Raw genomic sequence first — 15403 nt, forward strand, 5'->3', positions numbered from 1 at the left:
TGTGTAGAGGGTTTTTTTAAGACATAAAGCATTGTGGGCTGCTGTATTTTTTTCTTTTTTGGTGGTACTGGGGATTAAACTCAGGACCTTATGTTGCTAGACAAGCTCTCTACCATTTGAGCCACACCCCAAATCCTTTTACTATTCTTTTTTTTTTTAACTTTCGCTTCTTTTAGATTTGTTTTTTAGGTAGGGTCTTTAGTGTTGGTTGGCCTTGGATCTTGACCCTCTTGTCTCCATCTTCCAGGTAACTGGGATTATAGGGATGTGCCACAGTGTCCAGCTCTTCCTTAATTTTTAACAGCAGTGACCTTAATTTTTAAGACTTTGTAGGACAGGTGAAGCTAAAGGGAACTAACTTGTGGTGTCCACATTTTCAGACATCAGCCTAAACTGAAGTATAGGGATTATGTCAATACGGGTGACTTTATATGGTTTGAAGGACACTTTACAAAGAATTCCTAAGCTGGGTGTGGTAGTGCCTACCTGTAATCCCAGCACTTGGAGTCAGAGGCAAGAGGGTCATGGGTTTGAGGCCAACCTAGGCTACATACATAGCAAAACCCTGTCTCAAGAAAATAAACGAAACATGTTTCTAGGTTTTACTTCATTTGGGTGGATAGGTCCTCGTTGCAATTAATATATGATAAATGATTAGTCCTTTTATTATGGGTGTAAAGTTTTAAGTTTTCTTTTCTGGCCTTGAGAGTCTGGAGAGGAGATGAAAGGAAGGAGGAGTTGGAGGTTGATGAGGCTGTATAGAAGTATATTGTGTACAAAATGCTCTACAGAAGGACACAAAAGAAATGTTTCTAATTGGATAAATTAAAAATATCTCAGAGGAGAAATTAGAATTTTTTTTTTAATTTCCTTTATTCATATGTGTATACAATGATTGGGTCATTATTCCCCCCTGCCCCCTCCCTTTCCCCCCACCCCCTCCCTTGAGAAATGAGAATTTAAAGCCGGTTTACCCATAAGCCTGAATGACCACATCTTGATGTTCATTTGTACAGAAAGATGATTTTATGTCAAGGCTGTGCTGTTGGTCAAATTCTTACACTCAGTTTCTTTGGGACCAACTAATTGAGCAAGCCTCTAAAGTAATGTCACTATGATTAGGAGCAAAAGCAGTGGGCAGGGTTGAGCCTGTGATTTTGCCTTCATAAGCACTGACCTAAGTGGGATAAGAGTAACTTAGAACAAAATAAGATGCATAGATGTTCTGTAGTACATGGCTTCAAGGAAGTGATCAGAATGAAGCTGGAATCTCAACATTTCCTCAGAATTTGTTTTTGAGCTAGTTTTATTTAAAATACAAACTTTTGTAGGTTATTCTACCATAAGCAATAAATATTGGTTGCACAAATACAAAGATAAAAAGTAAATCTCACCGTCCAGAATCATTAATTTGCTATATAGTTGCTATATGGTCTTCTACACTTTCCTGTTCATGCATAAATACAGCATTGTGCAGATCATAAGAGGACTCATTTTATAGTTTATTCTTTCTTTTAGTAACAGTCATTCACTCATTAAATGCTTAATACATTTCAAACCCTGTTATAAGCTCTTCATATTGATTTTAAGTCATTTAATTCTCATAACAGTCCCATAAGGTAGATATTTCTACTAGTTACATAGTGTAATGAGGAAACTGAGGCTCAGAGAGGTTAAAAGATTTGCTTAAAGTTGTATGGCTGGGAAGGTAGAGCCAGAATTCTGCGAGAGGCCCTCATGACTCCAGAGCCCACATTCTTCATCTTCCTCCACGCTGTACAGCCAGTGTAGTACCACAGTTCTCTCTGATTTCCTCCTTAGTGGCTACATAGTACTTATTGCATGGGATGCATTTAGCTGATCACCTCTTACTTAAAATGTAGATGTTTCCAGATTATTCACAAAACAATTTGAAGTGAATGTTCATCTAACTAAATCTGCTGACATTTCCTTAATTCTTGAAGCTAAATCCGTGAAGTTTCTAGGTTAAAAGGATATGACATTTTGGAGGCATCTGCTGCCAGTTTTTGTGAGGACTCCTGTCTTGTTATTTTAGTGCATCATCACAGATCTTTTTAAATTTAGGATTTCTTTTTAAAAAGTAATTAGACGGGAATCCAGAGGTGGAAGGGGGTCTTTTTTGGGGGTGAGGGGATAATTGAATTGTCAGAGCTGTAAGGAGCACTTGAGAATGACTAGCTCCTGCACAATGGATGACAGTAGCAAAGTCAGCTCATTTGACAGAACGGGGCCCTGTTGGGGACTGAGATAAAATTTGTGAGGCATAAAAGCCTCAAGAATTAGGTTCAGGGCTTCTGAGCAAGGAAGGGTTTATGTTGTTTTTGCTTGTTTGTTTTTTCTTAGAACAGAAGTATATCTCTGTCAAATACATCTGTCCTTAGATATTTTAGAATAGTGGAATTCCCCAAACCTGTGGCATCAGCCATACTTGGAACTTGGAAGTACAGATTCTCAGGACTCACTTGAGACTTACTAAATCAGATGCTCCAGAGTGGAGTCTAGCACACTGCTTTCCCAAGCTCTGCTGGAAATCCTAATGACCTGGAGACCTTAAAGTTTTCGAGACTATCAAAGATAGAGAGTATCAACTTTGGCTGCTCCTTAGACTCACCTGGGGGCTTTTAAGTTTGTTTGATGTCTAGGTTTCACCCAGGGCAATGAAATGAGACATTCCAGGGTCGGATCTAGTCTATCTAAGCTTGAGAGCCACTGGTCGGTAGCATTTTAGGTGACATTCAAAAGAGCTGATAACCATGAAACATTGGCTGGTTTTTGTGAGTGATTAGTTTATAAGAGTGGCTTCTATAATGAGCTGCTTCCTGGTGACTGAGTTAGATGGAAGAACAAGTGTTGTTACCCTGGGTACTCTGTGATCCTCTTGAGTGAGTGTTCAGCCCTGGGTGGGCAAGGGCTGTCTACTAGACCACTGGCTGTGATAGGCACAGCTGTGTGGGGCTCTCTTCCAGGTTCCTGGATGTTTATACAGCAGCAGTTGATGTCTGCAGCAGACAAACTAGGAGGGAGTGGGAGAAAAGAGAGAGGAAAATGTTTTGCATAATTACAACATTTAGGAAAGAGCATGCTCTTAAAGGAAATATTTTTAGTAAGGTATTGAATTGCTTACTGTACACAGACTATCTGGTAAGTTTGTGTGTGTTTCCTCCCCACTCTTTCCTATCCCTTTCCCTGACCCCATACACATTGAAGAAGTTAGTTTCAAAGAGATGAGCATTTTTAATTGTTCTAAATTACTCTGGCATGGTTTTTCTATCCTTATTATGCAGCCTTGACCACAGATGCCAGTGAAACAGTTAGCAAAACAAGTGTTTCTGATTGGCATCTGTGATTGCTAAGATAGCCATCCTGCCTTAAGCGTTCACCTGGAATCCTTACGTAATGTTTTGGATCTTTCATTTCCACTTGCTCCTCAAACAGGTTCTTCCTTCCTGCCACCTTTATTTAAGTGATTTGATGGTTGTGGTCACAACAGAAATAACTGCTGGTGCAAATTCAACTGACTTGAATTCACTTAAGTCAATAGTATCTTCCAGATGTTTTAGAGGACTACATGTGGCAATAACTAGAAACCACAACGTGCACCCAAACGATACTTCTTATAGAAAGGCCTTCATCTGATTAGTTTTGAAAAACAAACAGAGAATTTAATCTAGATTTATGGGGTTGTGAAACATACTATCCTTATCTTGGAGGAAAAAGGCTCTAAAAATAATGCAGCAAGTTTGACAGGTGTGTAAACTTTTAAGTAATTCACTTAGAATGACTTTATAATGAGGCCATTAGAACATCACTGGAATATCAAAATACAAGTGGAAGATCAGGAAATACATAGCTTCCTGGCAGCCAAGGTAAAAGCCATGATGCATATGATGTCTTATTGATAATGCAAAGTATACCAACTTGTCATAAAAGTCAAACAGTTCTCTAGTACCAAATTACAAAATACATTTTTCAGGAGGCACTCAATCCCTGACTTAAAAGTTAGCTTGTTTTCTTAATTTTTTTTTAATAGAGACTGCAGAATCTCTTATTCAGCTATGTATTGAGCACTTCTTAAATGCGAGGACATGAAGACACTCAGGACATGGTCCTTATCCTCAGGGAATTTAGCCTCCATGGCAGAGGATGCGAGATAAAGCACTCACACTATCCAGTGAGTTGCTTAATGGTCCTTATCACGATATGCAATGGCTGTGTGTTTTAAGCTATCATTTATACTTACTTACATATGAGGAGCTATTCTTGGCATCCTGCTGTAAAGATAGAGCAATAGATCAAGGGAACAGACTATAAATTAACTCATTCAGTTCTCCTAACAGGATTATGAGATGGGAATTATTCTTTTCCCTGATGAGGAAACTGGAGCACAAAGGAATTAATTTATTCAAAATCACACGGTTAATTAGGATAAGCCAGTCTGGCTCCAGGGCCTACACTCTTTAACTTCCCCACTACACTATATCTCCTTTCTTTTCTTTCATTGTCTGCCTCCCTCAGCTGAGATATCCACTCCATGAGAACAATGTCTACATCTATATTTTTCTGGCTACCTACCCACTTCTAACCCAGTGCCTGGCCTAAATAGTGGATTCAATAATAAATAAATGCCAGTAAAACACATTTCCTTTGATATAGTTAAGCAACAGAGAAATTATGCCTGGGGCTAAGGAAATAAAGATGAATAATACAAACCACAAAATAAACTCGTTTCCTACAAGTTGGGCTGGTTTTTTCTAGGCCCAGGTTTCTTAAAATGGTACGGGTCCCAAGAAGCTCCTTGATCTAGGCTGATTGTAAAGAAAAAGAGAATAGTGGCATCACATGGCTTCTTTACCCATGGATATTTCAGTTGATAATTATTTCCTCGAAAGTCTAATAAAGTCCTTTATTGCAGAGCATTTCCTCTGCCTATCCCCACTGTACATCCAGTACACTTAACACCTGTACTCCACATCCATATGGAACGGCTGAGAGCCAGACCCAGGGAGGCCTCAGTTATCAGACAGTAGCTTCTGGGCCATGCTTCTGAGAAATACGCTGGGAAAGGACTGTATGCTACAGTCCTGATACCTCTGAAGACAGACTGGACCACAGGGAACATGGGATCCCATCAAGGAGTTCTGTTAGCTGGCTGTGGTTTGAACCACTGGTCTGACTTGACAGTGTTTCTTGTGACATGGTGGTTAGCACCGAATGCATGTCAAGGGTTTATGGGGGACAGTGACAGGCCATCCCGCTCCTTGACCCCTTTAAGGATGCCTTACCTTCCTTTCACTTTCTTTGAGTGCATATTTGGATCAGTCATTTCCCCTATCGTGACGTCTGTTGTGGCACCTATACAGTGAATTAAGTTTTATAGCTAGAAAGTCTCTTCAGATTCCTCACACTATTTCTCATAATACCTCCAGCTTGCTTTGAACTTACTGCTCTATGCAGTCCTCTATAGACGCAAATCTTTATCCATTTGGGTGGCATTCTTTACCCTCCAAACTCTTTAATAATCAAATGAGGTATGTGGGTAGCCTGGACAAGTTTGTAGGGAACATTGAAATTATGAATAGCTAAAAGGAAAATGACCAGAGTATGTACAGATAAATCCATCAAGCCACACTGACCCATGCAGACCTCATAACCAAGATGTGAAGGAACCTACTGATGAGTCAGTGCTTCCCGAAGCCTTAGCTCTGATAGCGGGAATTGATGGTACTCCAACCAGGACACAGGTGATTATTCAGAACTTGAACACTTAAGTCCTTTGGAAGTCCCCAAAAATGCAGTCTGGCATAGGTACAATAATAGGGCTTAGGACCCGAAATAATGTAATCCCATCTTAGTCCTTAAATCCATAGTTTTGTACAACATAGAGAATCTGTTAAGCATTGTGGTCTTTTTCTTTAAACCCCTTCAGGTTTTTCATTTGAAAAAGATCCCCGGTTATACTTCGATGACACTTGCGTTGTGCCCGAAAGACTGGAAGGTAAGATGCCCATCCAACGCTTGTTGCTAAGTGAGAAAGTCGGAGATGTCAGAACTCCTCAGTCTCACCAAGTTACAATGGTTAAATCAGCAGTAACCGCGCCTTTTTTTTTCTAAACCACCTGAGAAACTCCAGACTCAATTATTATATATGTGTCTTTGTCCCAAACAGGCAAGGTCAAGCAGGAGCCCACCATGTATCGGGAGGGGCCCCCCTATCAGCGGCGAGGCTCCCTTCAGCTCTGGCAGTTCCTTGTCACCCTTCTTGATGACCCAGCCAACGCCCATTTCATTGCCTGGACAGGCCGAGGCATGGAGTTCAAGCTTATAGAACCAGAGGAGGTGAGCCGTGGATACTGAACTCAAGCAATTTTTGTTGTTGATGGCAATGTTTGTCATTTAAATCTTCGTTGAGGGTTTTAACTTGTTATTCTCATTTCCTGCATGGCCAGTGGACTTAGCAAGTGTCCTTCCTATTAGTTGGACAGTTTACAATACCTGGACAGGCAGAATTCTTTTAATGTAGTACACATTAAAAGTATTTGTAACACTCCAGCAAAAACCATGGGGTGAGGCCATGAAGACTCAGATCCAAATAGGAAGTGTTCTCTCTTTTGTAAAGTCTTTTCCAAGTGTTTCAGTGACACAGACTTACTGTCTAAGCTCTTATATGTTATAACCTGTATCTGAAGCTGCAGAAACATAGAGTATGACATTTTGGTAATGACTTTAACGTGGAAAAATAAAATTATTAGAGATGGGTTAATCTTAAGAACTTAAATTTTTTTTAAAGGATGTTATGTAGCATCACAGTCATTGAAATGTTGACACAAATCTTCATTATTTTGTTAATAGAAAAAGAAACATTGTTACTATCTTTTAACCCAGAACCATTGACAGAAAGGCATAGGACAGAGCCAGTGCCATTTCTTCACTGGAGAAGATACACCATAGAACCCCTTTCTGAATACTACATAACAAAGTAAATTAAGTCAGGCTCTCAGAGTAACATTCCAAAGGGAGTGACTTTAATTTTTTTCTTTGCTTTAGTCTCTAAAAAAAAATGGTAAATGGAAAAGAAATAACTCCCCACCCCCACCACCAGCTGACACACACTTCTTCCAGTAATGTATACTTAGGTTTGTGTGTCACACCAGCAGTGAAAGATATCTTTGGGTTGGGTGTAACTGAAATGGAACCAGCACTCTTAGAAAGCTTTTGAACAAGAACTGCAGTTTTAGCTGTTCGGTTACATTAACACACCAAGGGGATAAGTTGACACGGGGTTAATAGCAGGAGGTAACAACCTGGCACATGGTTTGGAAAAGAAAATGTTCTGCAAGTTGAAATGGGAAAAGGTGAAGGAAGTATGGACCCATGAAGAATCCTATATTGGAAGAGAATAAGGCAGCCTTCCTTGAAGCCAGTGTGAAGGATAAGTGAATGGTATTCCCTGTATTATACTCATTATGCAAATGATCCATGTCAGCATCTAGTGTACAGACAGTGTCTCTAATTAGGCTCTGTCTACCTTCAGAGCCAGAGTTTGGTGCCACTGTGTTTTCCTAAGCATTTCTTTCTGGCAAGTCGTGTAGAAATGGAGCCTTGTCTTTTTCAGTTTCTAGCCCTACTGGAGAGCCACCGGCCTACCTAGGCCCTTTCTTCACCTCACTTTCCTATCCTAATAATGTGACCTGGTTTATGTGAGGCTTGAGAAAAGCATGTCACCTCCACTCATCAAGGCCTTTTGAGACTGGTGGAGTGGCTCAAGTGGTAGAGCACCTGCCTCAGGCCTTTTGAAAGTAAGTCCTTCACGTGGGCAGCCCTTACTGATTTATCTCGTTTCACAAACAGGAGCTTTTATTACTTTATTGCCACCGCCTCAGGCCTGAGCACAGGCTGTCCAGCTGCAGGTAAAGCTGGTTATGACCTTTTGCAAGGCTGTTATTGAATCTTTTGCTCTCCTACCAGTGGTAAAGAAAATGATGAACAGATGGCAGAGGGCCCCTGCTTTCTTACTTAATAAAGGAGCTAATGTTAACCCAGAATACTCATAAATGCCAAGCAGCCGACTTACGTGTATGAGGCCTTTGGGGACCTTGAGCTTCTGCTGGTGGGGCAGCTTTGTCTCTTCAGGAATTGCTCTTTCCACCCAACCTTCCTGAGCTCCAAATGCTCCATTCTTTTAACCCAGAACCCACTGGCTTCCTTAGTGCACTTTAGCCTTGGGACATGTAATGTTTGTTGTGTTTTGCCCTCTACTCCTTGAATAACTGTGAAGGCCCTGTCTTGTTAATGTCAGGAAGATATCAACTCCTGGAAAAAGCTGTTAAGAAGTTTCATAGGGGAGCTTGAAGGGTGAAGCGGAGGAGGAAGCTGTTGGGGACGTAATTGTAGGCAGCTGTGTGGCTGAGTAGTGCACTCTGGGTAATTATCCATAATATCCATTACACTGTGCATGGAAATTGTGGTTTTAGAACTGCGTTTTGGCAGGCCCCCTAATCAAATGTCTTTTGATAGTCATCCAGCTTAGCACCCTCTCAATTATGACTGACTCGGCTTTAATCTGCAGCCATTTTAACTGTGAATCTGCATTAATGAATATTTTGGGGGGTAGGGTTGTTTGTTGAACATGTGGTGGATAACTGATGCCATGGGAGGTTTTAAAGGATGGGCTGCTAGAAAGAGCTGCTCCCTGTGCTGTGACTGCTCTCTCTTTAAAGGGGAGGAGGACACAGATGGATTTTTTTAACTCCTTCATCCTCATCCCCCAAGATGTGTGCCCCTAAGTAACTAATGAGAGAGTTGAAAGAAAGAGCTAGTAATAACCTCTTGCCCCCCCGCACAGAAGAGGGGTAGCCCTAGTCTCCAGCTGCTTTGGAGCTCTGCCCCATCTTGCATTACTACAGAAGGAGCAGCCTGGTGAGGGCTACTACTAAATCATAGGGCTCTGGCCCCGGAGGATGAGTCAGTAACTATGGCTACCAGTGCTGCTTTGAAATCTGCGCATATGCAAAACCTCTCTCCAGTGAGCTGTTGCATATGCAGTGACAACAAAGAGAGGTCACTGCTGAAGATGAAGAATATTCAAACTTGTTTTCCATCACTGAGCAGAGGAAAATGGGGAGGCTGGGCTTCTCTGAAATTTCCCATGTCACTTGTGGTAGATGGTGGTTAAAGATTAGCTTCAGAGAGTGTCATTTCTGCTGAACAGTGCAGAAGACTTAGACTGAGGTACCAGATTCCCCTTCTTTCCACTGTTCCCATTGGTTTAACATGTTTATCCTCTAACCAGGTTGTAATTTTTGGTGAATTTTGCCTTTTTGATTGTTTTGAAGATGGACTTGAATGGGTACAACATGGAGAAAAGAGGAGAGCCAAGAGCAGGTGTGTGCCAGTATGGCATAAAGCAAACAGAAATTTCTAGCAATGCAGAGTAGAATTGTGTCTACCAAATTATTACATACAAATTATTGTAATATAATTAAGACAGATGCATTCTTCTTTGCCAAATCATTTCTGGTATTTACTAAAGGTCATTTTAGAATCCTGAATTCAGGAGATGTGGCTTTCATTTTGTCCAAATATTTTAATGGAATACATTACATGAAATGCTGGTTTCTCTACTTTCCTACTCCATGTTCAACATTTGGCTTTAAAAAAGAAAGCAAATGGAGGAACTGGGCTTGGTGGCACATATCTGTCTTTAATTCTAACACTCCAGAGGCTGAGGCAGGAAGATTGTGAATTCAAGGCCAGCCTGGGCTACATAGTGAGAACTTATTTCCAAAAAAGTTTTTTTTAACTTAAAGGAATATGGGTTAACTTGTTTTTTAAAAAGTTGTTTTTTGGTGGGTTTTTTTTCCCCTCCCTGTTACTAGGGCTTGAATTCAGGGCTTACTCTTGAGACACTCCATCAGCCTTTTTTTGTGGTGGTTTTTCCGAGATAAGGTCTTGTAAACTATTTGCCCGGGCTGGCTTCAAACCTATCTCTGCCTCCTGAGTAGCTAGGATTATAAGCATGAGCCACTAGCATCCAGCTTAAAAAGTTCTTAAAACTGACCTAAAATGTTCAAAACATGACCTCTGATTTACATACATTTTAAGACCCCAGAAAATTTGCATTTCCATAGTTGTTGTTCTACTTCCCTTGCCAGTCTTCTCATAAGTTAGGTTTTGAAAACTGAGATGTTTCAGAACACAAATTGCTTGGCTGCCCTGAGAATTGGGTAGGTTCTACTAGGAAGTTTTCCTGCCGTTAAGGCCTCTTTGCCCAAAGCTCCAGTTACATCTCATCACTGCACCTCAGGTGGACTGGGTTGGATATAATGCACTTCAAAACTGCTTGGGAAGGCCTGTTAATTTTTCATTAAGTGGATAATGATGCTACATGTTTTAATGTCTATGCTGCAAGTCTGCCGGGAGCAGGGGATTGGATGGCAGCAGATTGAAATGATCTGATCTCCCTTAGTCCATGAGCTGCAATAAGTAAACATCTCCAGCCCCTCTCCAATCTTATTAGAATTGAACTTTTGCTCTGCTGGCCCATTAGCAACTCACTTGTGTGTTTCTGATGTTTCAGGAATGACCATTCTAATTATTCCTTATTGACTGCTATAGAAACCATAGCACTTAATGGCAACATGTTAATGGTCCATGAGTATTGGTCAATAATTCATACACAGAGAGGCAGGAGGGAGCCTGCATCCTCTGGGACATCAGCCAAACCCTCTGCAAAGTGCTAGGATTGTTCAACTCCTAGTGCAGTTGTAACTGAATCAACACCTTGGTTCAGCATTTGGTCCTGAGGGAATTAAATGCTTTCCCTTCCAGGTCAGAGAAATGGATCATTGGCCAAAGCAGTCAGGTTATATAGCTCCAGCTCCTGGGATGGGGTGGAAGTGTAGGCCCAGGGAATGTGTTTCCATTGCTCTTTGCTTCCTTGTTGCTTCAGGTTGCTCGGCGTTGGGGCATCCAGAAAAATCGGCCAGCCATGAACTATGACAAGCTGAGCCGTTCTCTGCGCTATTACTATGAAAAGGGCATCATGCAGAAGGTGAGTAATTACAAGACCCATGTAGACCATTGTGATCACTTTCAAAGAAAATGTCCCAAGGCTTCTGTAATAAGACCATTTATACTAGCGAGGAGAAAATGTTAGGCTCAGGTGATTCTGTGGTAGGAAAGAGTCTTAAAAACACAACCAAAAGAAGGGTCCAATGGTATGGTAATGGCAGCTTTGCTATTCTTGGGTACAAATGACAAGTTGCATGTGAAAGACACAGTAGGAAAATTAGCTTCCTGCTTTGTTTAAACTGCTTCTCATTATTATTGCCACTGTACACTCTTGCCTCAGTCTTCCACAAAGTGACTTGGGGTTCGGATTTCAGTTAAAACTGGCCTTGAAAAACTGTATAGGGATGATTAGTTGTATGCTTGTGCCACCCATAAGACTTGCTTTGTTGACAACATTTGTCAAGTTTCATAAACACAGTCCCTTGTGCAGACATGTTACGGTGACTGAACGTAGAAAGTGTCACCACAGAGCTGGAGGTGTGGATCAAATGAAAAAAGTGTCATAAAATCAGTGTTAGGATCCATATAAGCTGGGCATGGTGGCACACACCAGTAATACCAACACTTGAGAGACTGAGGCAAGAGGTCATAAATTCAAGGCCAGCCTAGGCTGCAGAGTGAGATCCTGTATTCACCCCCTTCCCCCCAAAAAAAGACCTATGGGGTGGTGGCAATATTGCTTCTGCAACCAGCCAGTAATATAAATATTTTAATCTAAAATGCTTACTATTATTATTATTATTATTTAATGAACTGTAGCAGCATTTCCTTCTGCATTACCTAACTGGAGCTGATAGTGAGGTTTGACTTTCAGGGGTCTGTGCTCCTTGGACCCTTACTAAAGAACTAGCAGAGAATAGCAGTCATTGACCTAGACAACTTGTTAGCTACCAATGAGGCAGGCCCTCCAATAATCAGGACCTTCTGGTTCTCAATGCAGAAAGCACATCTAAAGGCAGTCATCACCCCGTCAGTATAGCACAACCAAGTAATGTGTAGATTAAAACTCCGGGTACACCCAAAAGCAATTCTGCTTGGCTTTGGAATATATGTAAAATTTCCACACAGTCTATCAAATTTCTAACCCTTCAGAATAACACATCCATTCTGTGAAGACTGTCAAGTTTGGAGGTCATCCCTGCATTTTAGCTTTGCATCCTCAGATCTCAGAACCCCGGACACCAGCCTCAACAGGCTCTCTAAGCTGTCAGTGTAAGACAAACATTATAAGACAGAAAGTGACAGTGTTCTTCTGAAGGAACCGATGTAGTACGAATTTGAAATTCAAACTCTTTAATTGCTAAGCTGTGGTATCCGCAAAACTTGTAGCAGGTAATAGGTCCTAAAGGTTTCTTAAAGTACATCTAAGTAATTCAGATAATCACCTACTAATGAGCCCATTGGTTTTTGGCTTCCTGAGAGGTTGGTGACTTAAAACATTACTTTTCTCCCCTTGACTTCTTTGCTCTGCTCTAGCTGAGCCTTGAAAGCTGTGTTTTCTCACACAGGTGGCTGGGGAGCGATATGTCTACAAATTTGTCTGTGACCCAGATGCCCTTTTCTCCATGGCCTTCCCGGACAATCAGCGTCCATTCCTGAAGGCGGAGTCTGAGTGCCCCCTCAACGAGGAGGACACCCTGCCGCTGACCCACTTTGAAGACAACGCTGCTTACCTCCTGGACATGGATCGCTGCAGTAGCCTCCCCTATGCTGAAGGCTTTGCTTACTAAGTGGCTGAGTGGCCAAACCCTAGAGCTAGCAGTTCCCATTCTGGCAAATGAGGGCAGTGGTTTTGTTTGTGTTCTTGGCTGTTCCTAAAGCTTGCCCTTTGAGTATTATCTGGAGAACCCAAGCTGTCTCTGGATTGACACCCTTAAGGACCAATACCTTGGCTGGGGAGTGGGAACAGGGAAGGGCAGAAAAACACCAAAAGGCTGGTGCCTTGACTTCTGATTCTGACAGGATTTCTGAGAAGAGATGGAAATGGAGCCTCCTTACCACCACGGACAATATATGCAAAGCAATACCTTGTTCAGGTTAGTACCCACAAAATGGGTCCAAGTGTGTGACAATCTGCATTGATCATGGACTACTAAATGCCTTTACCCAGCAGGGCTCTCACTTGCACAATTTATTGAAAAAGAAACCACAAACCCATAAAAAAGTAGGTAGGCTGAGTTGGGGAGGCTCAGACTGTTAAGGCTTGAAATTTGAAGAGCTCTTCTAGCTTAGTCTGTAATGTTTCCCCTTGGCCTAGAAAAGGGGGAAGTCGGGACAGCTGTTACCACTCCATGGTTCCCAAACCATGGCTACCCTTGGGAACCTTCCAGCCATGTGGTCACCAAGTAGAGCAAGCACCCTCTCTTCCCAGTCACATGGCTGAATGTGGATGGCTTTGATTTTAGGAGAAAGGCGATTAAACACTTTTGACAGTATTTTGTTTTGCTTTGATTCTGGGGGATTGTTTTGTTTTGGTGGTTGTTTTGGAAAAACAGTTTATAAACTGATTTTTGTAGTTTTGGTATTTAAAGCAAAAAAACAAAAACAAAAACCTTTTGGTAACTGCACTGTGTCCCTTAGGCAGGGCCGTGCTGCCTTCTGAAGACTTCTGCAGCTTGAAAGGGGCTTTGCTGGGCTTCTCCTTAGCCGTGTAAAAGCCTGCTTTGTTGCCTGCTTTGTGCTTTCTGCACCAGACAACCTGACGGAACATTTGCCCCTGAGTTGTACATTTTTGAAGTGTGCAGACCAGCCTGGACACAAGCTTAGATTCTGTGTGTGTAGATCCCTGTGCTCACTAACATGCCCTCTGTGGGAAGCAGATGTACATACTACATGTCATGTCCATTTGAAAACTGGTCACCTGGCGGGAACTCTAGGGATTCTTCCCTGGGCATGACTTACACAACTTACATTTCATCTGTTTGTTTTTGTTTTCCTTTTTCTTTAAATCTTGGCTTTTAAACCCTGCCTCCTGATTCAGTACCGTTTAAAGACCTCCATGTGACACTGACAGATAAAACAATGCTGGCATTCTTGTTCCCCACCCCCCCCCTTTTTTTTTTAAATTCTGATTACTGTGTTATACTGGGAAAGCTTTCAACAACCAAGGTAAAGCTATGTGGAAGTTGAACTCAGAATAGAGGAAAAGTGGGTAGGTAGTGGTAGTACCTTGCTTCCTGCTCTGCGGGTGGAATTTGTGTTCCCGTGACACTCAGCTTATTAAGGACTCTGCTGTTCCTTGAATGTGCGGGACACAGTGCTGACTCCGTGAGTGGGAGACAAGCTTTGAATTGCTTTCCTCCTAATGGGGCGTTGCATGGTCCCTCTTATGACCAACAGCACACTTGTGAAGAGGCTCACAGGATAAGAGGTGGATTTGACAGCTATGGAAACAAGATTTTCCTCTGTTGGAAGCTAATCAGCCCACAAAGGTGTCAAACCCAAAGCTTGGGCCTTAATTAGCATTGTACTTTAATTAAAGGACTCTTTCTAAACCATATTTATAGCTTTCTAATCTACACATAGTCTATACATAGATGCATATTTTATCCCCCAGCCGACTAGATATTATTTGTTGTAAATGCTGTATAGATTGTTTCTCCTTTCTTTATCTTGGTTTGGGATTTTTTTTTTTTTTTTTATGAATTTATGCTGTTTCAGCAAGTATGAAAATACTCCTCTGTAGCCTGAGCTGTAACCACGTGGCCTGTGCTGTCAGAGGACATAGGACAGTAGTATCACCATTGCATTCCCACTGGACTCATGCACCTCCCAGATGGTATTTGTTCTTTTCAGGGTTTTGGGGGATTTTTGTTGGTTTGCTTCTTTTCCAGAGTGTGGAAAGTCTATACAGTGCAGAAAGGCTTTAACCCGCCAGTTGATTTGAAATACTTTCCCCTGCGCAGGGCTGTGTGCATCCTGCCAAGCTGCGTTATATTCTGTACTGTGTACAATAAAGAAGTTTGCTTTTCGTTTACCAAGTGCCTGAATCCTGCCTCTTTCTTACCCTCAGTGATCTAATTCTCAAGCAAGCAAAAGCCACCTGGCTCCTTCCCCACTTCCTACCCCTGCCTCTGAGCTGTTTAGCCTTACCAGTGGGTGATACAGTTGAAAGTAGTTGAGGAAAATGTTACCTGGAAATTCCAATTAAACATTTGATCCAAGGGGGTAAGGAGGTAGGAAGATCCTTTTCCCAGCCCATGGTGAGCTGAGATCACCTCATCCCGAGCCCATTCAATCACCAATTCTTAGTAATTTTTTTTTAAGCATAGCTCATTTGGACTGGGATTGTGCAAAAAGATTAGATAGGATG

At 41.8% G+C, this 15403-nt stretch overlaps 1 protein-coding gene across 3 annotated transcripts in view; it reads left to right on the forward strand.

Moving 5' to 3' along the window:
• Positions 1-15067, forward strand: part of Etv5 (ETS variant transcription factor 5) — a 56716-nt gene extending 41649 nt beyond the window's left edge. For all 3 annotated transcript variants that reach the window (XM_074073596.1, XM_074073598.1, XM_074073597.1), the window contains exons 10-13: positions 5948-6016; positions 6188-6357; positions 10970-11071; positions 12600-15067. In XM_074073596.1, coding sequence (XP_073929697.1) covers positions 5948-6016; positions 6188-6357; positions 10970-11071; positions 12600-12821 — 563 coding nt within the window. In that variant the 3' untranslated portion in view covers positions 12822-15067. The remainder of the gene's footprint in view (positions 1-5947; positions 6017-6187; positions 6358-10969; positions 11072-12599) is intronic.
• The last annotated feature ends 336 nt before the right edge of the window (positions 15068-15403 follow it).

This window comes from Castor canadensis, chromosome 5, assembly GCF_047511655.1.
Source record: "Castor canadensis chromosome 5, mCasCan1.hap1v2, whole genome shotgun sequence".
Taxonomy (NCBI): Eukaryota; Metazoa; Chordata; class Mammalia; order Rodentia; family Castoridae; genus Castor; species Castor canadensis.